This window comes from Ammodytes marinus, assembly GCF_949987685.1.
Source record: "Ammodytes marinus genome assembly, chromosome: 6".
Lineage (NCBI taxonomy): Eukaryota > Metazoa > Chordata > Actinopteri > Uranoscopiformes > Ammodytidae > Ammodytes > Ammodytes marinus.
This window is the reverse complement of record NC_137235.1, coordinates 6,994,266-7,021,282: the sequence shown is the minus strand read 5'-3', so window position 1 is coordinate 7,021,282 and position 27,017 is coordinate 6,994,266. Positions and strand designations below refer to the sequence as shown.

At 42.2% G+C, this 27,017-nt stretch overlaps 2 protein-coding genes across 2 annotated transcripts; both read left to right on the top strand.

Moving 5' to 3' along the window:
- The first annotated feature begins 749 nt into the window (after window positions 1-749).
- casp3a (caspase 3, apoptosis-related cysteine peptidase a) lies at window positions 750-5,832 on the top strand. The gene is made up of 6 exons (XM_080028744.1): window positions 750-956; window positions 1,304-1,446; window positions 3,355-3,483; window positions 3,775-3,950; window positions 4,059-4,170; window positions 4,262-5,832. The coding sequence occupies exons 1-6, from the start codon at window positions 892-894 to the stop codon at window positions 4,489-4,491; spliced, it is 855 nt and encodes a 284-aa protein (XP_079884870.1). The 5' UTR covers window positions 750-891; the 3' UTR covers window positions 4,492-5,832.
- Window positions 5,833-7,649: 1,817 nt separating this feature from the next.
- On the top strand, window positions 7,650-26,808 carry stox2a (storkhead box 2a). The gene is made up of 4 exons (XM_080028986.1): window positions 7,650-8,216; window positions 19,062-19,214; window positions 21,147-23,718; window positions 25,916-26,808. The coding sequence occupies exons 1-4, from the start codon at window positions 7,868-7,870 to the stop codon at window positions 26,139-26,141; spliced, it is 3,300 nt and encodes a 1,099-aa protein (XP_079885112.1). The 5' UTR covers window positions 7,650-7,867; the 3' UTR covers window positions 26,142-26,808.
- The last annotated feature ends 209 nt before the right edge of the window (window positions 26,809-27,017 follow it).

Genomic DNA, 27,017 nt, shown 5'->3' with positions numbered 1-27,017 from the left:
GTTTTTGATTTTTTTTCATGTTTAGGTAGACATTTGTGTCTCCACTCAAAATCCTTTGACTCAATTAGACATTTGCATTAGACATTTTTATTTTAGTAAATAAAATTACATGAATACAATAGGCTAATAAATTACAGATTGATCTGTTTTTGGGTGTACCTTAGTATTTCTGCCTACACCCTGAGAATAGCATGGGAATATGGCCAGCTACTGTTTAAAAACGATATAATCTTCTTTGCCAGATTTATCAATCATGATTCTGAAGTCTCTAGTTTTTGTAAAAGCTCCAGATTTCCTTTATTAATCTATCAATGTTTATTTGTAGATGTTGGCCTATTGTGAAGCGTGTTTAGCTAGTTATGTGTTTTTATAAAAATGCAGTTAAAAATGAATTGGGGTTTCAAATTCACTCTGTTAAAGTGTCAAATAAAGTATATGCTGAGAAACGTATTTGTTAATTTAAAGTTGAATGGGGTTCATACTTTAATTGTGGTATTTTTATGATTATTGAGTAATGAATTCCCTATTATTTGAGCTTGGGCATAATGTCAAAAATAAATGTATGAAATCCCCCTAGTCGTCGAAGTCGATACATGTCGGTACTTGCATCAAGCAGGACAGGACAGGACTCGGAGCTGGCGCCGCCCGCTGTTGTCGGCAATCTCCCGGCAGGCGGGGGCGTCTAAAACGAGCGCATCTCTGCGTGACATCAGCATCTTTGTTTACCAGCCCATCCGGCCACAGCAGCTACGAGCTAACCAACATCCTCCGTTTGTGTTTGGACGTTGATACGCGTCTTTCTGCAGTAGCAAGTAGCATTAGTTATCTGTTGGGTGTTTAATTGCACCCTGTGCTTTAGTGAATAACCATTGTAGCGTTTAGCTCATAGACATGTCGTTAAACAGACCTGCACTTGGAGAAGACTCCATAGACGCGAGGAGAGGCGATGGACAAGAGTGAGTCCGTGTTCATTTAGCTGGTTAGCCATCTTTATCTGCAGCCGCTCATTGTTGTTTTCCACAGTGTTATAATAAGGAAGCTGGAATTATCAGTTAATTCCTCAAACTAATGTCAACCCTAATGCATTTTATTTCATCTATTGTCTGTCACACATTTCTATTGTTTGCCATTCAGTAAACTTAACCCTGAGTAATGTTACAGGCCCGTGTAACATTACACTTTAAAAGCTTCCTCTACAACCTATCAGCTTTATCTTTTTGTCGTGCATTTCTTATGACTTGTAGTAGTATTCTTGCATTTTTTAAAATATAAACCGTGTCGTGTTGTGTTCAATGTCCCTCAGGTCGGAGGCTCCTTCCTCTGGTGCTGGCGCCATGGACGTGGACGCCAAGCCCATCCACCACCACAGCTTCAGATACAGCCTCAACTTCCCCATCATCGGCCGCTGCATTATCATCAACAACAAGAACTTTGACCCAAGAACAGGTACTCATTATGTGGCTTATTTTGCTCTTTCAGACAAGGCTGGACTCAGATTATATTCCAAAGAACAGAATAGGCCTACATGTAACAACTGTAGAATAGTGTTATTAGTAATATGTAACAAGGTCATGGAGATAATAACTTGTAGCCCCTCTTTAATACGATGGCTATCTCCTGATTTTAGGCCCAGAAAGAACATACAAACGTACAACTGTACCATTTTAAAAAGCCTTGTAAATCTTGACCAAACCAAAAAGTTAGCCCAAGGTTGAAGGGTCAGTTGCTTGTGAAATGTGCTAATATATAAATTGATGGTTGATTGGAGAGTTCTTCTTCTGGGTAAGTGAGATCTCTGGCATATTGTATAAAGCAGGACAAATCATTCATGGCATGGATGGCCTGACGTTGGTCTGATAGAGCCAACGCTGACATGGTAGTTGTGCCAAGGGACCCAATTTACACGTGTTGTTGTGGTGACAGTTTGATTGCATCCCATGCCAGTTAATTAGATGTTTAAGTTTAGTGCTGTGGCAGTCCTTGTGTTGGCTTGAGGGAATGAGAACGAGCAGGCAGTCGTATTAATTTAATTTGATAAACAATTCGATAACTAACTTCTTCAGTTAAGGTTTCCTCATGATTTCAGTATGATGTAGTGGCATGCATCACATGGGTGCCCGTGGTTTGATTGGTTCCTCTTTCAAATCTGATGTGTTTATGGTATGATCATGTTCCTTTTTAATAGCCAGGTCACTTTGATACTCACTTGGTAATCTCACTTTAAAGTGGCAGTATACAGAAAAACAGCCGTTTACAGCAATTGTTATGTGACCTTTGGGTGTACTGTTGACACATCCCTAAATAATCTGTAGGGAAATGTTTTCCCTCTGCTTGCTTCTCTGAGGGCATGGTATCCACAATAGTTGACCTTAGTCCGTGCCTCTCCTTTAGGGGCATTGTGCTTGGTAAAATAAGGAGTTGTGTCTGCTACTATTGAAGGGAGCTTCTATTATCTGGATGAGAAGATCTTGGATATTAAATGCAAGTGGATACAGCTTCAGTTTGTTCTTATAGAGGGTTGCTGGATGATGGTCTTATTTTACTGTCAGACTTGTGTTGGACAATCCCGTCTAGCAGGACTAAGTGAGTGCACATGACTGATGGGTCTACAAACACGCAGCATTATGTTCCAAGAGAAAAGTACATTATGTGACTGGGGCAAACTTCAGCAGTGGTTTAGCCTGATTGTTTACAGCTGTTAAACAAATTAAAGATTCTTGTTAAGTAAGATTTTGCGTACATGGACTGTAGAGATGTAATGGCTAGGCGGCTAGTTGTGGTCCACAGCCTCCCTCTTAGAAACAGAGCAGAGGTTCAGTAACTGTAGTTAAAAAGCTAGAGAAGTGTTCAATCCTGAACCCAAGGGTTCCAAAGAGGAAGTCATGGCGTTGATACAACATACGTAGTGCCTACCCAACTTTGTTTAAAATGTAGCAATGGTAGGACCTAAATAAGTCTCAGTGAGACTAACAAGGTGCACTAAAATCTCCACTTTATTATTTACACCTGCGTAGGTTTTTTTTTCTTCACTTTTCTGGCTGATTAGATCGAAGATATGCCGATCTTATGAATGGGAACCAGATGTCGTGTACTAACAAGATTAATTGCACTCAGCAAAGAAAAAGGAAACATGGCGCTTTATGCCGACCTGAATCGAAGGCTCTTTGTAGCACCAAAATACAACTGATACCAACAGAATAAATATGTGATTTGTATAATACTGCCCACAGTGCTGATGCTGATGTTTACATTTATTTCTGAGGAAGCAGAAGCTGTAGGTTACTTTTTTGTTGTTGTATTTGTTTAGTTTTTTTGTTCTTGTGCCGATTATCTTTCATTGTTCTGTTTTTAAAGGCATGAACCAACGTAACGGTACGGACGTAGACGCAGCCAACGCCATGAAGGTCTTCACCAAGCTGGGCTATAAAGTGAAGATTTACAATGACCAGTCTGTCCAGCAGATGGTAGAGGTTTTGACTTCAGGTAAGTGGGATTTCATAATTACATTTTTAAAAAAGAGGTCGAGTGGTCACATTGCATGTCACCTAAACCCAATGTCCGTGGTGGTTTGAATGTCCTATTCCTAACCCATGTTTCCAGTCTGCCATAGCTTTCAACCTGTGCAACCAGACTAAAATTCCCCCCAAAAAATTAGCACACACAAATTGATACTAAGGCTCCATACTCTGTTCTCTTCTCATCTGGTCACTTCATATAACTCTAAAATGTTTATTAAATGCTTTACGTTTTTCTTTTTTCTTTCTTTTTGTTCAGTGTCAAAGGAAGACCACAGCAGCTACGCCTCATTCGTCTGTGTTCTATTGAGTCATGGGGATGAGGGTGTGTTCTTTGGTACTGATGCCTCAGTGGATTTGAAGTACCTCACGTCTCTCTTTAGAGGAGATCGCTGCAAATCACTGGTGGGGAAGCCCAAACTCTTCTTCATCCAGGTAATGTTTTGGCTTCCTCTTGCACTAACTTCCCCTAAGCTTTGCTCTCAAGTGTCAAGCCTGTATTTAGATCTTGTTTTGTTTTGTTTGTGGACACATTGACTACAGGCTTGCAGAGGCACTGATCTGGATGCAGGCATTGAAGCAGACAGTGGGGAAGATGGCACTACCAGGATCCCTGTTGAAGCTGACTTCCTCTATGCCTTCTCCACAGCCCCAGGTTAATACACACACACAGGTCGTTTTTGTTTGTATTTATTGTTGTCCTTTGTATATTGTAATGATGAATCATTTCTTTCATCTATCCACAGGCTACTACTCATGGAGGAACACTATGAGCGGGTCCTGGTTCATCCAGTCACTGTGCGATATGATCAGCAAATATGGAAAAGAACTAGAGATTCAGCACATCATGACACGGGTCAACCACAAGGTGGCAGTAGAGTTTGAGTCTGTCTCCAATTCACCAGGCTTTAATGCAAAGAAACAAATCCCGTGCATTATGTCCATGCTGACCAAAGAGATGTATTTCACCCAATGATGTTGTCGCTACTTCTAAAAGCTTTGAGAAGGCGTATGGTGTGGTGCTCGTGAATTTGTTTGTTTTCTTCTTTTTGTTTACACTTTCCGACAGAATATCTCTTGAAACTTCAGCGTACACATTTCTGGGAGAGTACATGTGCGGCACAGCGGCTGTCACATTTGACAAGATTGGCATTATAAGGTTCTGTTTGTGATAGAAGGCATTAGAATGCCTGTCCCTGCAGGGAAACTATTTTGTTTTCTCTTTAAAACAAAAAAAAACTTAAAATAATCATGAATCTAAAGATGAAAGGTAATTGTCCTTGTAAATCCACAATTTGCTACCAGTAAATGTTAGATGCCTCTTTTCTGTTTACACTCATTCCAGGGAATAATATTTTGAGCCAGTTTGACCTTTCTATATTTGTTTAATCATGGAGCCATATGGGCATCCTGCACTCCAGAATCGAGTCAGCTGTTTTATTTTTACTCCGGTGTCTAAGCAAGACCATAGTCTGTTATAAAGGGATCATGTGTGTCATTTCTATGCCTGTTTATCTTCATTTTTGTAACAATGGGGTCAGTGTTGTGACATCTGACACAAGAGTATGTAATCAATCATTTATTGGGATGGTACCTCATTAGTTGTCCTTGTGAAGAAAGCTTGCACTCAGAAGTTAGGAAAATGTGAAAGTAGGAAATTCAGGAGGATCCAGTAAGCTTTGTCATGTTTGCTTGGCTTTTAAAGCTCAGAATGCAGTTTTTAATGTTTGCGACCGTATTTATTTTCTAAATATGGATTTCTTTTGACTGTTCTTTGTGAATGTCTTCAAATTAGTAGGCGTCAGGCTTCATAGCATGCATGAGTAAAGCCAACTCATACTTGAACACAACTTAACATTTCATTTTTGACAGTAGGAACTGTATTTCATGTGTTTTTAAAAAAAATACAAAATGGCGCAATTCATGCTTTCTCATTTTGCTGTTATAGTTAGTCAATAACTTCACCTTTAAAAAAAAAAAAAGTAATTTCCAATGGACTGTTGTCGAACTGTGAGTCAAACCTTTATATGTAGCCATGGTAGCCATCAGCATTGAGTGATATTAACAGACAAAGCACAATTGCGTACAGATCCAGGTTCTGGTCATTTGTGAGTAACTGTTTCGATATGTACAGTGAACAAGCTGAAATCTCTTGATGTTAAAATATTTAGCTGTTGTTTGACAATCCAGTTAAGTCATTTTCAGTATGCAACATGTTCACCGTTATGTCATGTTTTTTTTGTGATACCACTTATCTGTCTTCAGCTATACTTTGAGGTTTGTGTAATGTTTTTCATAAACAATAAAGACCACTTTTCACTTATTTCTGTTTTTTACTAATCTTATCTTTGGCTCTTACGAGTGTAAGCAGTAGTGAATATCATCAAAATTCAGTGATATATTACTGAGAGAATTTCTGACGTACACTCAGACATTCCCATAAAGTCTTACCGAGCGATATATCCTCCACAGACACAGTAAAGGGTCTACTTGTGTTCACAGTATTGAGTGTAAACGGACGAGCTTACTCCAGATATGGCACGCCTGGAGGTGAGAGGAACTGGGCCACCAGGTCCCGAGGCCCTGAGCCAAATAAAACTGGGCCTCAGAATCCTTCACTGCCAACACAAGACACTCTCTTTACCTAAACTAGCTTTCACAGATAATAGACAGCTTTCTACCTGTTAGATTATGGACTGAATTCAAAGGCTTACAGCTGACACTTATACAACACCTGCATACACACTAACGATTGCCTATATAAATGTATTTGTACACTTCTAAATTAGATGTTGATTTGACCAGATGCACCTGCATACTTCCATGTTAGAATACTTACTAGCATGCATTCATACTCCAATTCTGTTAATGTTGCAAAATATATTCTTGAGACTCGATCAACTCTGAGTTCATTGTATTCCATGTTGTTTATGATTGTTTGTTTTCTTTGCATCAGGATTTAGGATGAGGCTTTTGTTTGGAGGATATATCTGTTGCACCAGAGCATGCATTTCCTGGGGCTGACTGGGTATCTGGTGGTCCCCGTAGAGGCTGCAGTCACTATGGCAGCCAGTGTGTGTGAACGCTGACCTGGTTTGAACCAGACCACTGTTAACCAACCACATTCAAATGTAACTTCATACCACTATAGTGCATGCATTAAACCGCACAATGTTTGGTTCTTCAGTATCATATAATCACATGCCATTATTTGAAGAATTTGTGAGCTGCGAATATGATCATTTTTTGTTTACGAATATTGTTATCAACCTGACAATTATTTTCTAAATGAATTAGTCTATGAAATATTCGAAATTTGAAAGTGCTCATCAATCCTTGCAAAATTGTTTTCTTCCAAGCAACAGTCCCCAAACAGACCCAGAAAATAAGCAGTTTTAATATATGTTCAACTTCATTTTCATATCTATTATTTGTTTAATTATTCGACTAGTTTGTGATAAATCGACAAATTGTTCCAGCTCAATAATGTTTCCATTGGGTTGATTTATTTTTAATTTTTCTACGCTGCATTTTGTGAGTTGTTCCAGTTGGGGGTGCTAATGAGAAAGTAGGTTATTAGGGTGTATTTTGTAGTGTATTGAATTGCATTATATGGTAAGATTATATGTTATGTTTGCTATCAATATGCGTGGATGAGATGGATTACATTTTATTATTAACCGCTTTCAATATATGTAATACATAATACAATCCCTTTGTTGACAATAAAGTAAGGTTGATAGTGCATTGAATCGTGCAGGTGTTTTTTCACTTTATTTATTCATTTATTTTTGTCATAGAAGTTTGTTGTTGAGCAATTTGCTGATTGTCTTTGTGTTATAATGTAGGCCTACTGCTGATATCGTATCACAATCAGATTGAAATAGATCTGCATGAGTTTGGTCACCAGCACTAACAAAAAGACGGACTTATGTTGTCTCCCAAAGTGAAAAGTGGGAGTTAACGAGTAGCACATGAACGCAGCACGTCCAGTCCTCGCCTCTTTTGTTGCTGGAAATAGGCCCTATACTATTGACAATTGGGTTTAGTTGGCTGCAGTAGTGGACGGCGTGTGTGTCAAGTTGCTAATGTCCCTGATTTTACATGGAGCACCCATGGGAGCAGCACCTGTGAGTTGTAACTTTTGTTTCCGCGCGCTGCAGAATATCTGGATCAGCCAGGCGTGATTTTCTTTTATCCTGCAGTAGCCTACATGTATTGAACATGTCTTAACCATCTGGATTGAAACGTAAGGCACCTATGTGTTTTTTTAAACAATGGCGAAAACAGTAGTTGTATCCGATTTCCATGTGGTGGAGGTGCTCCGTTAACTTTGGGCTGAAGCAACAACAATGGAGAAGTTCCTTTACATAGCTCCGCACTCCATGGCGCTGGTGCTGTCGCAGGTTTGCATGGAGGAGAAAGAAGCATCCCTATCATCACCATCACCACCGGCCGTGCGCTCAGTAGAGATACGGCGTCAGTCCGGCTACGAGGTGTTCGCTGATTTCAAAGCCGTGAACATGCAGCATTTCTGGAACAAGTCGCTGACGCACGCGCTCACCGAGATCTTCTTCCTCGGCTGGATAGACGCGCGCGTGCTGCTCATCCAGGGCAAAGAGATTCACCTTCAAGTCCTGAGGAACGGATGGACCAGGCGGACCCTGAAGCCACCACAGGGCTTTGACATCAAGTGCATGGGTGGGTATGTTGCTGTCAGGTTGTTGTTGTTTTTTCCTCTTACATCAACATTTGCAAATTCACAACAGTACAAAATTACTTTTAAAGACAAACATAAAACGACAAGAACAGATAAAAGATCAACATATGCCAGGGGAAATACAGGAGGTAGGTTGAACCTGTTAAGATGCATGCATAACCATGCTATAACTATGGGGCACTGCAACTTCAGAATAACCCATGCAAGTAGACAAAACACAAATTAAGAAAACATCTTCATCAATTTGACAACACGTGCAGCATTATAGAATACACACTATACACAACACAGAAACTTGCAGCAGGAGTGCACACAAGTTCTTAATGTGTTGTGGTCTTTGCATGTGTTCACCCAAATGTCAAAATGAAAAGTGGCACATTCTTTTAAGTTTGGAAACAATTTTTCCATATGTATGCATGGGAAATGTGGCTTGCAATTTGGCCAAAAATCTGCAACATTAAAGCAAACTCACCCAGAGAGCTCACAATGAATGATCATTTAAAAAAAGTAACTCACACTAGTAGTCAAAACAAGCATTTACAAGAGTGTTAAGTATAACGTGCAGTGGCAAAAACATGTAATTAAATATGACAAAAATCTTGGCCGCCGACCACAGAGTCTGTCAGAATGATTCGACAAGATGACAGAAATAGAGATCAACTTCTTATGGCTGTATTAACTGGCATGCCATCCAGCAGTATTTCCCTTTGTCTGTCAGCAGCTGTAGATTTGAGACTTGGACTGGAGTCAGACTAACATCACAAACATTGAGGAAATGGGCTCGACTGCCCTCAAACTTCACTTAATTAAGACTTGAGATGACTTGAGACATGAAAAGCCTGAATCGAAAATCCCAAAACAATCCAAAAAAAAAAAAGATGTTGCCGAATAAAGCGGCATTAGGAGGCCGTGCATAGCTGCACACTTCAAATAACTCTGAATACTGGTCCCAGTATTGTGCACCTTACAAGTGGAAGGAACTGTAAAACTGCAAAAGTTAGAGACATTTCCTCTTTTGAGTGACTTTAAAGAAGAAGTACGCACTGAGGTTTTAGTAATGCTTTAATGAATGTGACTGCCTGCTTTGTGTGACAGAATTATCCTTTTTTCCCAGGCCAGTCAGCAATCACACCCCTTAAAGACGAGCAAAAGCTTCACAGATTCCTAAGGAAAACTCAAACGTGCCCCTCGAGGAATATGACACTTGTGTTTTCTTGTGTTTTGGTTCGTTGGAGACCACTGTCTTTATTTCTTTGAAAACAGCTCTGCAAAGCTATGTGACTTACTGGAAGATTTTCCATAATCTGTTCCTCGGTGTTTGGAGTATGTTTTTCAGACTAAGTTACCTTTGATAATCTAAATGCCTTTCTCACGGATATAACTACAGTTTGTGGCCCTTCAGAACTCCGCTGTGTAGTTTCATCCTGTCTTCTTTAAAAGCTGGAGAATGCTGTTAATTGGCCATTTCCCTGAGGTGTTTTATGACAGTGTCTAATCCCTGTCTGAGTCTAGACTGGCAGGTTGCACCAAACAAGTCGAGCTATACTCCGATGAGAGTTGAGTCGACGTCTCACCTTACAACCTTATAATCAGCTGCTTCATATCTCTCATAGACTTATTCATTCAGATAAAAGAGCCGGGACTTAGGCCCCAGTTCTACTCAAGGTCAACATTCCCAACACTTTTACTCATCTTCTTATGGCAAGGCTTTAACTCCTGTATGTGCTGGCTGGGGCAGGTTAGGACGACTTGAGCTCAGCCAGTCTAACTGCTACACCCTTCATGCTGCCCTGTGTGTGTGTGTGTGTGTGTGTGTGTGTGTGCGTGCGTGCGTGCGTGCTTGTGTGCGCGTGTGATTCTGTGACAAACAAAGATTTGATGAAGCCTTAGTATTTGTTTGTTCGGTATTGGTAATCTTTTGAGGCTGAAAAACTTCCTAGTAAAAGCTCACCCAATATCCATGACGTTTGCTTAATGTAATTGTCCTGCGATTTGAATGGAGAACGGTAAAATTAGCAGGGTATGAAGAGCAGCATTAGCTTTGTGGAGAAAAGAGCAGAGGCGCTATCTCACACAGTATATGTGTTATATTTAATGTTGATATTTTTTCAACAACGGGTCAAATTAATGATTGTCATCCGAATGTGCAGTTCCCCTTCTGCTCAGACGGCAAGTTAGCGACTAGAGAGTGACAGAAGTGGAGAATTTAGCAGCTAAAGATCCAGATGTTTACCTGGCTGGAATGGTAGGGTTGTTAACTGATTGAGCTCACCTGGGCCTTAGGCTATGAAAGCTGGCACAGGTATCCATTCTCTCTCCCTTCCTGCAGACGGCATCCACCAGTCATTGTTTTGTTTTCTTTTGCACCTTCAGCACCTCCACAGCACATCCGCCACACATCCATGCATCGCTCTCATTACTGATTCACCCACTCCATGTTTTGATTGGGATTGGGTTGACTGGATTTAGTTTGGATAATGAACTCTTGTTTTAAGTTAAACTCCTTTAACTCTTTCTCCTTGTCATGTGCTCTGAGCCGGTAAGTGACAAATGGGGGCTCGTCCGCTACCAATATACAGAGCCAAAAGGAGCTTTAATATTCCTCTTACATTCATCAAGTGGCTATAAATGTGACTCTGAATAAATGCTGCTCTGAAGGTGTTGGATGTTTGAATAGGCATGCTGACCCAAGTGGACTAAGTAGTTGATTACTGCTGTATACAGTGAAACTATTATATTCTTGCATTGTTTTGTTTTGGCATTATTAATCTACTACCACGTCAGATTAATAATGCTTCTGGGAAACCAACCAAATGGATCACATGTGAGAGGGATCAGGATCTGGGTGGCCTAACACCTCTGCAGAACAATTACTGTATAATGTATTGGTATAAAAGTATGTGCAAACAATTTAAAGTTGACTGATGAACTCACAGAAAACCACCTCATGTCTGTCAATCGGTTTATCATCATTGTTTTGGGTTGCTGGTTTGGTTCACTCAGACCGCTCTCGTCAATTTCGTTTCCAACTTTTTCTCTGTGTAAATAGTTTTGGTAGCAATTTCCCCGGGGAAACCTTATATTGTGTACTCATTGTACACTAGGTAAAAGTAATCTTACAGATATACCTTCAACTTAAAGTTTGTGATTAAAAAATGTGTCTATCTCAACCTTTAGCACAGACCGCAAAGGCCCCAATGCCGATGAGACCTTTTCATGTTATCAATTTTCTACATTGAGCTGCCAGACATCGATTGTATTGAATTGAAAAACTTCAATCGCTTTAGGGTCTTTCATAGTCCAAAGGTAAATCTGAAGATAGATGATGGTGATTTTGAGGTGTCGTAGCAGCGCTGGCTCTACTGAAGCAAACACAGATAAGCTGTGGAATGTTTGTCTTATAGGTAATAACTCACCGGACCCGATAATGCTTAAACCAACACAGCGTATATGGTGTTGGTCGACATACAGATAACGATTCTGATTTATTTTTCGTGTGATATTTTTTTAACTACAAAACCAAGGATGTAGTATTGGAAATCAACTCACAATGGGAAGGAAGGCAATGCTTATGTCATTGCAATGCATGTAACTGTGCAGTGGTGTGTGTTGGGTAGCATAATCAATCTTTAGTTTACCAGTAAACTCATGTGAATTCAACCGGGAGTTACATTTTAACTATTTTGCTTCTTTGAGATCACTGTAACAGCTCCTATGTTGCAAAACCTTTCTATAAATAGGATTCATTTGGTCAAATGTTTCCCTTTAAATGACTTAGAACACGTAATTAGGGTGCTGATGTTGTTTATTCTAATGGAAAATGTTCTAGGGTTATGATAATAGTAAAAACATTGAAACCACTGCGGTGTTGGCTTTCTAGCAAGAGCTGCAAGTTTCCTTGTGACTTATTTCCTTAGCTGTGTGGTGTCAAGAGTTTGGTTTGCAAGTTCAAACAGAGTTCAGACACATTTTCACCACAGACTGTTCATTAACTTTGTGTGTAGAAAGTCAGCGTTTAGCATATTGGTATTTGATGATATTGTCTTTTATTAACAAACTTTTAGACGAACATATGCATCTGAAAGGGTGTTTTTTATGAACATGTCTTGAACAAAAGACTGTTGGAAGAAAGTGTTGGTACATGTTAACTCAGGTATTATTATGGTTGCAGGGAAAGAGGAATAGGTTAAAAAAAATACAGGCAACACTTTTTTTTAGTTTTCAGTAAGTCTTTGAAGGCTGAATTCATATAGCGGAGTTACTCGTATCACTACTAACGTGTGTACATAATGCAGATTATCCCCCCAAAAAACTGTCTGAGAATGTTCGATTAGTGCTGGGACTAGCCAATAAAAAAGGAGCTGCTGGATTAATACATTTAGACACCCAGTTTCTACACAGCTGAAAATCCACAACTTGTGTTTTTTAAAAAACTTTTAAGAAAAACAATTCAATCTGATTAACCCAGGGACTTTCACACAATGGGCTGGGGAGTGTGCTCTGGAGGAAGGAAAAGTGGAGCATTTGTTCAGGAAAACACTATTGCACACATTGGCATTCCCTGCTATGGCCGGCCTCCATTGGAAGGAAAGGGAGGGTCCCGGCAGAGAATCGGGGGAAATGTTCAACGCAGCGGACAGATGTGTTTTTGCCGTATATCTTAATGTCAGGCCAGGATGTGTTGTGTGCAGGGTGTTGTTGTGGCAGAAATTCTTTTGTCTCTTTTTTCAGTGTGCCTGCCTGGCCTAGAGAGCTTTACTCTGAGGAAGCAACGTGTGTTGTCGTAAATGTTCCACTGGAGGGCAGACCACTGGCATGAATGGTGCCATTTGAAAGGAAGTTGGATGGAGTTGAAACAGGCCACAGATCTTTTACTACCTGACAGCTCAGACCCAAATTCTTAAACAGAAGGATGGTGTGATCGCGCTATTACTGTTAATGTAAACACAATGCAACATCAGTACCTATTCTGTGTACGGTTTATCCTTCAGGCAGGCCTCAGTACGTTCAATTTTATTGGTAATAGCTCAATAAAACGTGTTATACAATTCTTTAGACAAATCCAGTCTGTACTGGAGGACTGTTGTGGTACTCTGAGCTGATGTACTGCAACGGAAAGGCATTTATTACACAGCAATGACAGCATTTTATTAGCATTTGTACACTATGAAATTTGTACCTACAAAACATTTTTAGCAACATGAGCGATGGCTCTATGTGTGGAAGATGATGGTTTCTCTGTAGTGGTCCGGACTTAAATACTACAACAACTTTGCTATAGGATGGTTTGGCCCAAACATTGCCACCTGCAAGCACAGTCATCCCCCACATTGAATTATATCATGACTTCCTTAAGCGTTACATTTAGGTTGCCATTAGTCATTCAGAGCTAAATGTCCTACAAACGGGTTGTTATAAAACAAGGTAAATACAATATATTAATTTCCCCTCAGGATGAAGTCTTAATAACTGGTGAGCCTTCTCATACAGAGCCATCATAAGGTCAATATTATCATTGGTCGAATACTTTTCTTTTTGAACATATACTGTATAGGCCTACCTGCTAAACTAACTCACTAGTCGACTCACTCACTGTGCTGTGTAGGCCTAGTGATGATTAGCTAATGTGAGCAACACACTAGTTTAGATGTTCTGAATGTTAACATTATGCTTGCTAAACAGCAACATGCTAGCACTGTCATTGAGAGCCTGTTAGCATGATGGCATTAGGATTTAGCTCAAAGCTTCACAGAGCCACTAGTGCGCCTGACTGTTTAGTAAAACAGCCTTTTGTCGGATTAACATCCACGTGACTTCAAGATGTCATTACAATGCTTGGTCAGCCCATGAGGGCCCGCTCTAATAATAAAAACATATAGACCAACTTTAGGGCGGCAATTAGGGATTATTTGTTTTATCATTCAATCATTTTCAGATTATTTTACACAGTAACTTTCATCTATTCTGTCTATAAATAATGAAAAATGTACAATATACTCCCCGGTTTAGTTTTCAAATTTAATTTTCATTACTTGTTTTGTTTGACCAATAGTCCCAAACACAACTATACGGCCTATTGAGTTTACTGTCATATAGGGGCCTATCAACAAAACTTAATCAATTCTCATACTTGAGAGTGGATGTTCATATTTTCTGCTTGAAAAATTACTGAAACCAATAATCAATTATCAAACCTTTTGCACTATTTGCTGTCAACGGATTAATCAGTTCATCGACTGATCGTCCCAACAAGATTTCAAATCATTCTAGTCACTGTGGACATGTGTAGGGCCTATCTTTCAGAAGATGTCTTGTAATTGTGCCTTATTGTGCGCAATGTCCACAGCGTTGTATGATCACAATCTCAGCTAAGCGATGCAGCAGCATAGTAGTATTTTCTATGCATGCTACAGACAGTGGGTCCTCGTCTGTGTGTGTGTGTAATGTCTGTCTGCTTCTTTTCTATCTTGAGCAACTGCTGGCTCTTTAAGGGAACGGCACTCAGAGGTAACAGCTATGAGATCATCGGCTTGCGTCGTCATGGCAACAAAGGCTGTTGCAGCACTACTGAGAAATAAAATGGCTGGCGTGGTGTCACCCTCCCTCCCTCCCTCTCTCCCTCCCTCCCTCTCTCCCTCCCTCTTTTCTCTTTGGTATCAGTGAACTGGAGCAGATTGGTTGTGACAATGCCCCCCCCCCCTCTCTACCAGTGGCCTATCCTGCCCTCTCACTTTGCTTCTTATTCTGTCCCTCCAACCGTCCAGTCACACACACACACACACACACACACACACACACACACACACACACACACACACACACACACACACACACACACACACACACAAAAACACACGTGAGTCAGCAGGAGTCTGTGGTCAGCATGGGACTTCCACTCTGGACATGGTTAAGGTGATGCTTTGGGTTTCACTCAACGCTGTGTAGTAGTTACTGAATCAACTGGTGGAAAGCACAGTGGGGAGACACAAATCAGCCTTTTTGCCACTATTATTTTATTTTTAAAGGTTCCCTTGTGGCCCTGGTCAAGTCCCTTTATAAGTTTGGTCTGAAAAGTCAGGTGGGACACAAGAATAAGAAAAAAATATGGTTTTGGGGGGAGGGGGGGGGCTCATCCTTTAAGAGCAGTACTAGTGAGACAGTGGGAGCCAATGAAAGACGGAGAGTGAGGATGGAAATTTAGCCCAAAGATTCAGAGTCTGAGCTGTTCCCTGGACTACATCTGAGGGCTGAATACTTTTCTTTTTTCTTCTTCTGTATTTGTGTGTTGTGTTGTTTAGAGCTGTTGATATTTGTTCTCCTCTCTTACTTATGTAGGCCTATGTCCCTCTCTCTTTCTCTCTCCCTCTCTATCTCCCTCCTTGCATCCTCCCCTCCCCTCCCCTCCCCTCAGCCTCAATCACCCAGACACAGACGCATGCATGCTCACGCAGAATCGCGCGCAGCAGGCGGATGCGCGCATACACACTTTCTCTCTCTCGCTCTCTCTCTCTCTCACATACACACATACGCGTACACACACACACATACTCACACACCCTTCCTGGAGGTGCTGGGAGCAGCTGCAGCATTAGCGTTGAAAGAGATTTGCCGTTGACTGGAGTTTGCGTCCCCCCCCTCCTCTCCACCCCCTCCGCTGTTAATGAATGGATGCTATACGGCGACGATAGGCTCGGGAGCTTCTTCTGTTGGATTGCGGAGGGAAAAAACGCTGGATATCTATTCTTGAATATATTTATTTATTTCTATGCTCTCCATTTTTTCCTCCCCACCCTCTCCTGGCGTGCTGTTGTCGAAAGGACGATGGGGTCTTCTTGCGCTTGATCGGATAAAGATGGAGGTGAACGTGGCGTCTCCGGCGCTTGGCATACTATTGAGGTTTCACCGCCCATCAGGGTGAATGGAGCTTTTATTTCTCCTCTAGGTTTTTGTTTAGTTTTTTTGTTAAGTGGGCTCTTTTGTTTTACGGGGGATCGGCCGAGCACTCATGTGGTGAATTGAGCTATTGTCGAAGACTGGGGCCTCTCTCAAGCTTTGGAGCTTTGACTATCCATCCATCCGTCCATCCATCCCCTCCCTCCTCCCTTGTCCCCTTGTGTTACCTTCTACTCACTAGCGGATCACCAAAAAGAAAACCCTCAACTAAAAAAAAACCTCTTCTCTCACCGTCCTCCTTTTGCTTCCAATGCCCCATTTCCCTCATCTCTACCCCTGCCCCCCCACCTCACTCTCCCGCTCCCTCCTCCCACATCAGAGCGGCTACGTAATGTGCCTCCCTACGCATGCAAATGGGGATGCTACAAATGGTGGCCGGGACTGATGCTGCCGCCGCCGCCGATGAAAGGGTGATGGTGATGCCTCGCGCGATCACCTGCACCGACTCTTCCTCCACCTCCAGCGATCAGCCCGGCAGAGCCCAGCAGCCGATGACAAGCAGCCACAGAGTTAAGAAGAACACGTTTGTCGTTTGTAGCTCGCAGCAGCAGCAGCTCGTCGTGGATGTAAATGAGACGTGTGTATGCGTATGTGTGTGAAGGAGGCGCACACTGCTTTCCTGCCATGTCTGGTGGTGTGTGATCGCTCTAGCGGGACGTTCTCACTGATGCGGGGGAGGCACTGAGCCTGAGGTTGGTCGACCTCCCCCTGCACACCCCCTCCTCCTCCCCCCTCTTTTCCCTCCTCCCTACCCCCCCTCCCCGTACCGTATCCCGGAAGCCCCCAGGGGTTGAAGGCCACCTGGTTAAAAAGGGGGTCACTCACGATGAAGAAGAACCGCAGCGGCAATGTGCGCCGGGCCTGGCCCAGCTCTGAGCTCAGCGAGCGGCCGCTGGAGCACAGTCTCTCCTCCCGTAGTGAGAAAGACATCCGTGTGCAGCAGAAGCAGCAGCAGCAGCAGCAGCATCTTCCTCCCCCTCCTCCTCCTCATTTCTCTCCGTCCCCGCCAAGTTACCGCGCGCCAGGTGAGTCCAAAGTACACTCCCCCCATCACCACGACAGACACACCGACAAGGCCTCTCTCTCTCTCTCTCTCTCTCTCTCTCTCTCTCTCTCTCTCTCTCTCTCTCTCTCTCTCTCTCTCTCTCTCTCTCTCTCTCTCTCTCTCTCTGGGAGTTAGGGAAGGCACAGTTTGGGGGCAAAGGGCTCAGAGTTCACAGGAGACAATCATGCAACAATTAGGAAATGTTGATGAGGTCCTTTCTCAAATGTATCCGATATGAAGAAGGAGTAATATTTTTAATACATGTTCTCTTAATATTGGCCCTATTGGACACTCATGAGTCATTTGCATGTTTTATATTGTATTATTAGCCTATTCATTGAAGTGGATGCTATATAAGGATAGATCTGGGTCCAGATCTCTAACTTTCTTTTTCTTACTTACTGACATAGTTTCCCCATCTCCTTCATATGTACGTATCCAAAAGTACAAATGAAATCAATGGTAAAAAGCTTTGAAGAAGAATATATAATATATATATTCGTAAATTTTGTATAATCTTGTCCCAAAATAGCCAAAAGTTCACTCATTGTTAGCAGTTTGTTTTACAATAGGGCTTCTGAGCATCTCACAACAATAAAATGGGATCCTATTTGCACCCTTTTATTATAAATGTTTGCATATTTTTCAGCTGTCTTTCTTGCTTTTATTATGAGACGCGAAAAACATTAATACTACTCGGCCTCATTCCCACAGCACTCCGAGATTTGTGTGTGTACCTAAAAATACTATAAAAGCACAGGCCTAGGATTGCTTTTTGTCGTGTGTGTGTGTGCGTGTGTGTGTGTGTGTGTGTTTTTCTTTGGACCAATTCACCGGTCAGATCCAGATTTTCTCATGTGGACTAAAAAGCGAATAAAGCCTCGCAAAGCCCACATAAAGCTTAAGGGCCTGTGATACTAAGCAGAGATAACGTCATCGTGTTGCTTTTACTGACCATTCAGCTGAGCGTGGTGAGGAGGCATGTAGGCCCCTGCACTGATATTTAGCTCAGGTGAAAAGAAGTGTGGATGGCAAATGGTGAACAAACTTAAAAACAGTGACCAATGAGGCCCAAAAAAATGATTCCGTTGTCTATCTGTTGACATTGTGAGACATTATAGTTTAGGTTAGAAGTGAACTAGGATTATATTCTACATAGTATCGTGTGATTCTCTTATCGATTGTGAGATTTGGGTCAGGGGACAGGCACAGATGCTGCAGCGGTGCATTCAGTGTGTTTGCTTTTACAACCTTTTCAGCTGGGCAGATGTTTTGCTCTCCGAGGGGGCTTGAAGCCGGGCCGTCTGGTTTTAGGATGATCTCACCACTCACTCACTATACTGCCGACAGCAAAGCCAGCTTAATTCAACAAAGGCAGCAGACAATTTCTGTGCGTAAGCTCTCCAATGTGGCACTGAAAGTCGGTTACATTTTTGTCACATTTTTTCAAACGTGTTGGGTTTTGACATTCTGAAGGATATAGTGTGTAAGCTTCCCCTTCCTCTTCTCACCGCGTGTGCGATGAATTGTGAATTGAATCACCGTACATTTGTAAAAAGAAAAGACTCAGGTGATCTGGTACTACGGTTACGGTTGCTGCAGCAGCTGCTAACCTACGAGAAAGAGGAGAGAAACGGAGAGAGAGAGAGAGAGAGAGAGAGAGGCTGAAAGAAGCACGGAGAGGGAGGGGTGGAGCTGTTCCAGGCGGCGTAGCAAACTGCTGCTGTTTGACCATTACATCATAGCTTCACACGCTGCGCCTGCTGTTCATTCATGATCTCACGGTCTGTGCTTGTGCCTTCTCTTCTCCCTCCTCTTCCTCCTGCAGGTGACGTGTCCCCCATCAGTATGTCACCCATCAGCCAGTCTCAGTTCATCCCACTGGGGGAGATCTTGTGCCTGGCCATCTCTGCTATGAACTCTGCCCACAAGCCAGTCAACCAGGAGGCTCTGGTGGAGCACCTCACTGCCAGCTTCCCAGGTATATACATCCTCTTCTGACCTTGTTCCTAATAAGGCACTATATGCTAAAACATGCAGACAAGTATGTTTTGAATCGTGGCATATTTGCAGTTTCTGTGAAGACTAAAAGGGTCATCATTTGTTTTATTGTCTTCTGATTTGTAGCTGATTAACATCGAAAATAATTCCCCAGAAACAATTCACACACCTAAAGTTACATTTTGTATGTGTGTTTCTAACATAAATGAAAGGCTCAAAGAGCTCAGACACATTTCATTTCTTCATTGGGAATTGAGGTACTTCATGTAAAACGACACCATGATATATCAACGACACAATGAGTAAATTCAATTATCAGTCGATCAACAGAAAATTAACCAGCAACTTCTTTGATAATCAGCTTATCGTTTTAATAGTCATTTTCTTGGCTAAAGAGCCACATATTCTGGTTCTAGATGTGAGGTTTTGTGGCTGTCATGTGATAGTTAATAGCACCCGTATTAGCTGTTAAACATGATTTTTTCAATACCATACAAGTCACATGTTTTACTGTTACGAATCTTTTTGTTTTGTTAACAAGGGTAGACTTTCAATCACAATTCTCACATAGTGAAAAACCAAACATGCTCATGGTTCTTGTTACATTATGGTATGTTTTTCACTGACTCATAAATGTGGCTATTAATATACAAAATGTTTTCAAATTAATATATTTGAAACAATTTGGACATACATTTCTTTTCTACTGAAATATATTAGACAAAAAGATCTTGGGAAGAATATTAATGTTGGTGAGACAAAATATATTAAACACTTATTATATGTGCATGGTTAACGACTGTGTAACCAAGTTGTCTTTCAAAAGTAATAGGAAGCATGTCCCTCACATTTCTCTATACAATCATGCCACAGTGGTGAGCAGTTGAACTTATAGGTTGCATCATTCTGTGTAACGGACTAACACAGCGGGTGATGTAATGTCAGGCAACACGAGGCCATGCTAGACAAAGCTTATGAATGGCGCTGTTCAAAATTGACTCCTTTTAATGCGATTTGGTGATTTATATATAAACTAAGCTCTTGAGGTGACTGAGGGTGATCTGCAAATCTTAATTAAATATTCTCTGGGGTCATCTGGTAATTTGAGGGTTTAGTTTATTTAAGACTATCTGTTTATTATGTACAGATGTAATCCTAGTTCATGTAATGGTGTCAGTAGATAAGTAGATATCAATAGATGTCATGGACATTCCTTAAAATGCATGTGGACGTGATCTTTGGTAGGGGGCAATTTCATTTTAGATCTTATAAAACCCAACTTTCAACTAAAATGTTCAAAGAAAGAGATGCAATCATTCTTTTTTATGCTTTTCATTCAAAAATGAAAGACATCGAATAGAACATTCAAGTAAACAGCTCTTAAAACTCTTATCTATGGGTTTGTCAATAAAAATCCATGTTTTGTAATAGTGTATGCATGAAAAAATTGTGGGTTTAATCATGCTCTGAAAAAAGTGCTGAAATACCTCACATCATCCTCACACACTACCATCTTTTACTCTTAATTTAATTGATTTAATTATATTTATTAATATGCCTCTGATTAGCTATACAGTATATGTATATCATTTAGATTTGATATACACTTGCTTTGGGTGTCTGAAACATCATGCGCGTACCAAATGTTATCAATATTGAAATAACCTAGTTTTAGGTTCTTCTCTTCCCTGCCTTTTGTTGATTTCCTATTAGCAGTTCTCACATGTTCAAGAAAATCTTATCTGCTTCTTCTTCGTAATCTGTTAATTACGTTTATTTTACTGTCTCCAGTTGTCCATCAAAATGTCCTGTGTTTGAACAATTTCAATACAATATTAACATAACTATAATTTTTTTGACTCAAATGTTTAAAAAAATTCTTCAACTTTGTCAAATCTGTTTTTACTTGCAGGCGTGCCTACACCCAGCTCTGAGGTTCTGCGACATACCCTGAACATGCTGGTGCGAGAGAGGAAGATCTACCCGACTCCAGAGGGCTACTTCATCGTCACCCCACAGACCTACTACATCACTCCCTCCCTCATCAGAACCAACAACAAGTGGTATCACCTGGACGACCGGCTGACCGAGCGCCAACCGCAGCAGTCACCGCAGCAGCCTCAGCAGTGCACCTCTCCTCCGTCCGGCAACGTCACACCATCCAGCCTGAGAGAGAGAGAGAGGCCGCCTCGCAAGAACCACAACGACTCATACAACTCGTACCGTGAAGACACACCCAGGCTTCACAACAACTCTGCGCTCCCCAGTAAGCCACCGAAAGAACACAGGGGAGAGTCCGCGCACCAGAGTAAACCGCCCAAGGAGCACAGGGGAGAATCGTATCAAAGCAAGCCTTCAAAGGATCACAAGAGCGGGGAACCGTCGGCCAAGGAGCACCGAGGAGAACCGCCCTCATACCCTCACCCCCCTCCCCCCACTTCCCCTCCCGTCCAGCAGCCGCCGCCTCCCGAGCCCGCTGAGAAGAGCAAGAGCATCACTTCTTTCCCTTATAAAACTGACACTCTGACCAAAAAGAAAGAAGGGAGCAGCGCCGGCGGCAGTGTCGAGAAGCAGTCCAAGCGGTTCGGACTCAGGCTCTTCAGGCTGAGCTTCAAGAAGGACAAGATGCGTCAGCTGGCCACCTTCTCGGCCCAGTTCCCCCCGGAGGAGTGGCCCCTTCGTGACGAGGAGGTCCTGCCCACCACGCCCATCCCCAGAGAGGTGGAGGTGGAGATCATCCGCCGCATCAACCCCGACCTGACGGTGGAGAACGTGGCCCGGCACACGGCCGTCATGAAGAGGCTGGAGGAGGAGCGCACGCAGAAGAACAAGGCGTCTTCGGCCCAGCACAGTGCGCGCAGCAGGAGGGGCAGGGGCCACCGGAGGGCCCCGCACGGTAAGTCTCGCTCACACAGCAAGCCCAGGACCTCCAGGGGAGACCCGTCCGAGGGTTCAAACTGGGACCTTTTGTTCATGGAAAGGGATTACCGCTTCTTCAGCCACTCCTTGGTGCGTTCACCTCGGGAGGCCATGTACACCGTGGAGCGCAGGCGGAGCGGAGGCGCGACGTACCTGGTCCATAGCAACCCCAACATCACTGAGGCGTACTGCCCTGTCACCCCCGAGTGGGACGTGTCCGGGGAGCTGGCCAAGAGACGGACAGAGATGCCCTTTCCCGAGCCGTCTCGTGGGACCTGCCAGTCCAGAGTGCAGAGGAGTCACAGTCACAATCAGGACAGGAAGTCGCGTCACGACCGGTCCGACCAGGCCAAGGAGCGCTCTCGCTCCATGGACAACTCCCTCAAGGGCCCGTCGCTGGGCGTGCCAGAAGACTTTGAGCCCAGTCTGGAGGAGCGCAGTCACTACTACACTGACGACGGCACCCTGCGCGCCACGCAGAAGTCCTCCACCTTCTCAAGGATCATGTTCTCTGCTGCTAAGTTCCACTCTGACTTTAATGTGCCTGATTTGGGGAAAGGGAGTTTGGACGAGTCGAGGATCCGGAGTACGATGGAGAGGAACAAGAGCAGAGAGAGCTTGCCAACGTACAACGAGCTGATGGGACTTTCTCCGAAGCCCTCGACCGATGAGTACTTCCAGTGCAATACGTCAAATGAAACAATCCTAACTGCCCCTTCGCCTCAGGCAAAATCAGAATATGACACATTAACCTCATCAGGAGGACTCCGCAAGGGCTCTCCGGCTGACCGCCAAACGCCTCACCTCACCTCTCCTCACACCCTGATGGAGTACAAAGAGGATTTGTCGGCAGCAACAAAGGGACAGAACGGCTCGGTGCGCCTGACGCCCAGCCAGACTCCGGAGCCGGCGCAGAACGCCCGTCTGACGCCACACCAACATAACGTGGACCCCGGAGGGGGAGGAGGCAGTATGGTGATGAAGAGGAAAGAGATCTTCAGCAAGGACACTTTGTTCAAACCTCCACACAATGCCTTGTCCACGGGCTACGTGGACAGCAGCAGCAGCTACACCAAGTCCGGCACATTGCGGAAAGCCTCACACGCCAAATCAACCGAGGCCCTAGACAATCCTGAGCCCCAGCAGCCTTCCAATTCAGCCACTTCCTCAGCGTCGCCCGCAGCGTTACAGGGCTGCTTAGAGCCAACCGTCCCCTCCGCCTCCTTCGACTATTATAACGTATCGGACGACGAAGAAGAAGAAGACACGGAGGAGGACTCGCACAAAGAGTTGGCGAAGGCAGAGGACAGTAAAGACCATGGGGACGCCGGTGGTAACGGCGGTGGTGGTGGTGGGGGTGGGGGGAACGGCGGGGAGGGAACCATGCAGTGGCTCCTGGAGCGAGAGAAGGAACATGATCTCCAGCGCAAACTGGAGACCAACCTGACCTTACTCAGCCCCAAGGAGACGGACAACAGCAGCAGCCAGAAGTCGGCCCACTCCGCCCGCCTGGACAGCATGGACAGCAGCAGCGTCACAGTGGACAGCGGGTTCAACTCCCCCAGGTACGTGCTGAAATGGACTGTTTGTTTGTGTTATCATCTGACAATATTGAGAATGTTTACTGGTAAAATTTTAAGTCTGTTGACATTTTTAACTGACAGATATCATCAACTGGAACTTTGCCTGTTAATTACTTTCATTAGAACATTGTTTTTTTTTGCATTACTTATTATGCGTACATTTGCATATCTTTAAAAAAACTAAATATGGGTGTTGGATAAAGCCACGGTGAAATCTTTATTCCAATTTTACAACATATTACAGTCCAAAGTATTTACTATGAATATTTTGGATACAGCCTCTTTTCATTTTCTAAATAAAAAAATAACTATGTTCAGGTCTAAAAAAAGAGAGGATTTTTTTAAGAACCAAATTGATCATAAATCGGACAATTAACAACCTATGAACAAATCCTTCTGTTACAACCTTCCGAATAGTGCCAAGAATGATTATGGAAAGTTTAGTTAATATACTTGCTTTCGAAGTTGAGATTTCTGATTCAGAGAATTGAAATAAACTAATGTGGAGATAATGGCTGTTACAAATGGTTGTATAGGAGAAATATAAAGATGCAAAGAAACAAGGTCTGGTCAAATAAAAACCTAAATTTACATTTTGGAGCTTTTACTTATACTAGTATAAAGGAAAAAATGTATGTTTTTACATGCAGTGTTTGCCTTAAACTAAAGTAGAACATAGTCGGGACCTGAAATATCCCCAGACATCTGGATTGCTGTCAAACAAGATAGTCTTAACCTCACTCACACTTTTCCTCAAACTTGAGTTTGCTCAGTCATCATAAATACATCTCACTATTGAATTCTTTCATGTGGTAACCTTTTTTTTTTGACAAACGTATCTTTAGATACATGTGTGTTTTCGTTCACTTTCAGAAATTTAAAATGTAGCAGGTTATGCTACCGAACTGAGATAATTCACTTAACTATCGCAAAGGATGCTAGAGAGGCACCAATGCTAATGCGTTTACTTAAACTCACACTCTATTAGGTTCACCTGTATAATGTAATTCAATCAAATACAACAGACATAACCTCTGCCTTTGTGAGGCTCATAATGGTTTGTGGTGAGAAATATTTAAATTCAACTATGTGCTTATTATTGAAGTTGGATTGTATTAGACGGTACAGGTGTACCTAATGAAGTGTGAATATAGATATTTGTATTTTATTTCGCAATCAGATACAATGTTGGTTAGACAGTAATAAGGTTAGTTAGTAACATTTCATTAGTATCATTTGTTTTACAGACTTCTTTGGTTGCAAGTTTCATTCAAAACCACACCTTTATAGTTATTAGTTTTATTAATGATGTAGGTGGGTTTATGAATTGTTGTATTTTCTTCATCTTGATGGCTAATATTGGCTTTTTAACCTTTGGAATTGACCAAGCTAAATTAATGATTTTAACAGACTCTGCTACAATAATTTATTCTTTGTTTCAAATATCTGTTTATCAGGCAAATACATGTACTTGCTAGCAAAGCTATTTATCTTCTTGAGGTAAACATGAGCACAGTGCAGCAGTGGTGTATCAGTTGTGGACCATTTAAGCATGATTTACCAGACAGTCCAAAACTTGATATTGCACTTCCATAAAATTGTTGAATTTCTGAGAGACTGATTAAAAAAAGATGAATGAAAAGAAGAAAATCAAAACAGCTGAGTCTGACATACCCTGGCTTAAACTGCATGGTGGGTTCATTTTACTGGATACTGCATTTCCCACAATGCATCTCAGCTCTAGCTTACACCTGATGACATCATCCATTTTTTTTTTTTTTTTTTTTTTTTTTAGAAAGCCCCCTTCAGAGCCACAGAAGACATTGAATGACATTTTCACATGACCTAGTCTCCTAAATGTGCATAATCAATTTTTTATGATGTTTTCTATGTATTTTTCAGGATGATTGATATAAGAAAAAAGGCTTTTGTGCTCATTTGTAAATGAAGGAAACCATTATTTCTAATGCAAAAAAAAATTCTCCTTTCTTATTCTCAGCAAACAAAGATGATCTGCCTTTTTTCCTGCAAAATATACTTTGTAATAGTATCCCTTTTTATTTCAGTGGCCTTCCTCTCTCTTGCCAAGCACACATAAGTTGAGATGTTTCATTGGTATATTTTGAATTCTTAGCCTATTTTGAAACCAAACTCTTTGTGCCATCTGTCCCCTCTGCAGGACGCGTGAAAGCCTTGCATCCAACACATCCAGCATAGTGGAGAGCAATAGACGGCAGAACCCCGCACTGAGCCCGGGCCACATCGGCTCCAGCGGTATCGGACTGCCCTTCAGCTTTCGCGCCATCCCAGAGCCCCCCACCACACACACACACACACACCCACACACACAGCCCGAGAAGCTCCAGAAGTCATCCAACTGCCTGGCCTCTATCACCAGCGTCTGACACGCAGCAGCACTGAGACTGAGAACCAGAGTCAGTTGGTGGAGGAGAGAGAGAGAGAGAGAGGGAGTCGGGTGTTTCATCCATTTTGACCCCTCGCTTTTTCCTCAACCCAATACACACACATTTACACACACAAAACACATCAAACACACACACACGCACACACATCTTCAGACTCCTGAGAATCCATTCACTGGGACTGTTAACAAAAACAGGCATGGCTTCAAGAGACTGTTCCCACAGCTTCAAGAACTTTACTGCAAAAAAAAAACAAGAGAAGAAGAAAAACGACGGAATATCAAGAAGACCCGCTTGTAGGTGAAGAAGCCTACCAACGAACGACTTTGATTTTGGGTGACATGGACTCTAGTTTGGCTTATATCAAGATTCTTGACTATTGGTATTGGAAAGTAGTAGACTATAGGATTCAAGTTACATTTGGAAATATCGAAAACTTTTTATATTACTTAACAATACATGTCCAATTAAATGTTCTCCTTCCTGAAAAATAGTTCTTCAGGACGATTCAATGTATCAGCACAATGTCGAGACAATAAAAAGTTGATCCTGAGAACAACGAATGAAAGATATAAAAACATAAATCAGCTCAGATTTGTGTACCGCAATGCAAATGATGTATGTATACTCGATACTTTTGATATCCTAATTATTATAATGGTGGTATTAAAGATGCTATGTGACCAAAAAAATGTGATTGTTTGAAAAACAAGCTGCACCTCGACATGTACACGACACAATGTCACAGACAAGGTACACCTAGCTCTAGATTTCATTTATTGTGGATGTTCAAATTATTATTTCTCTGAGCACTTTAAGGACTCTAAGCTTAGTGTTGGCTTAAAAGTTCAAATTGAA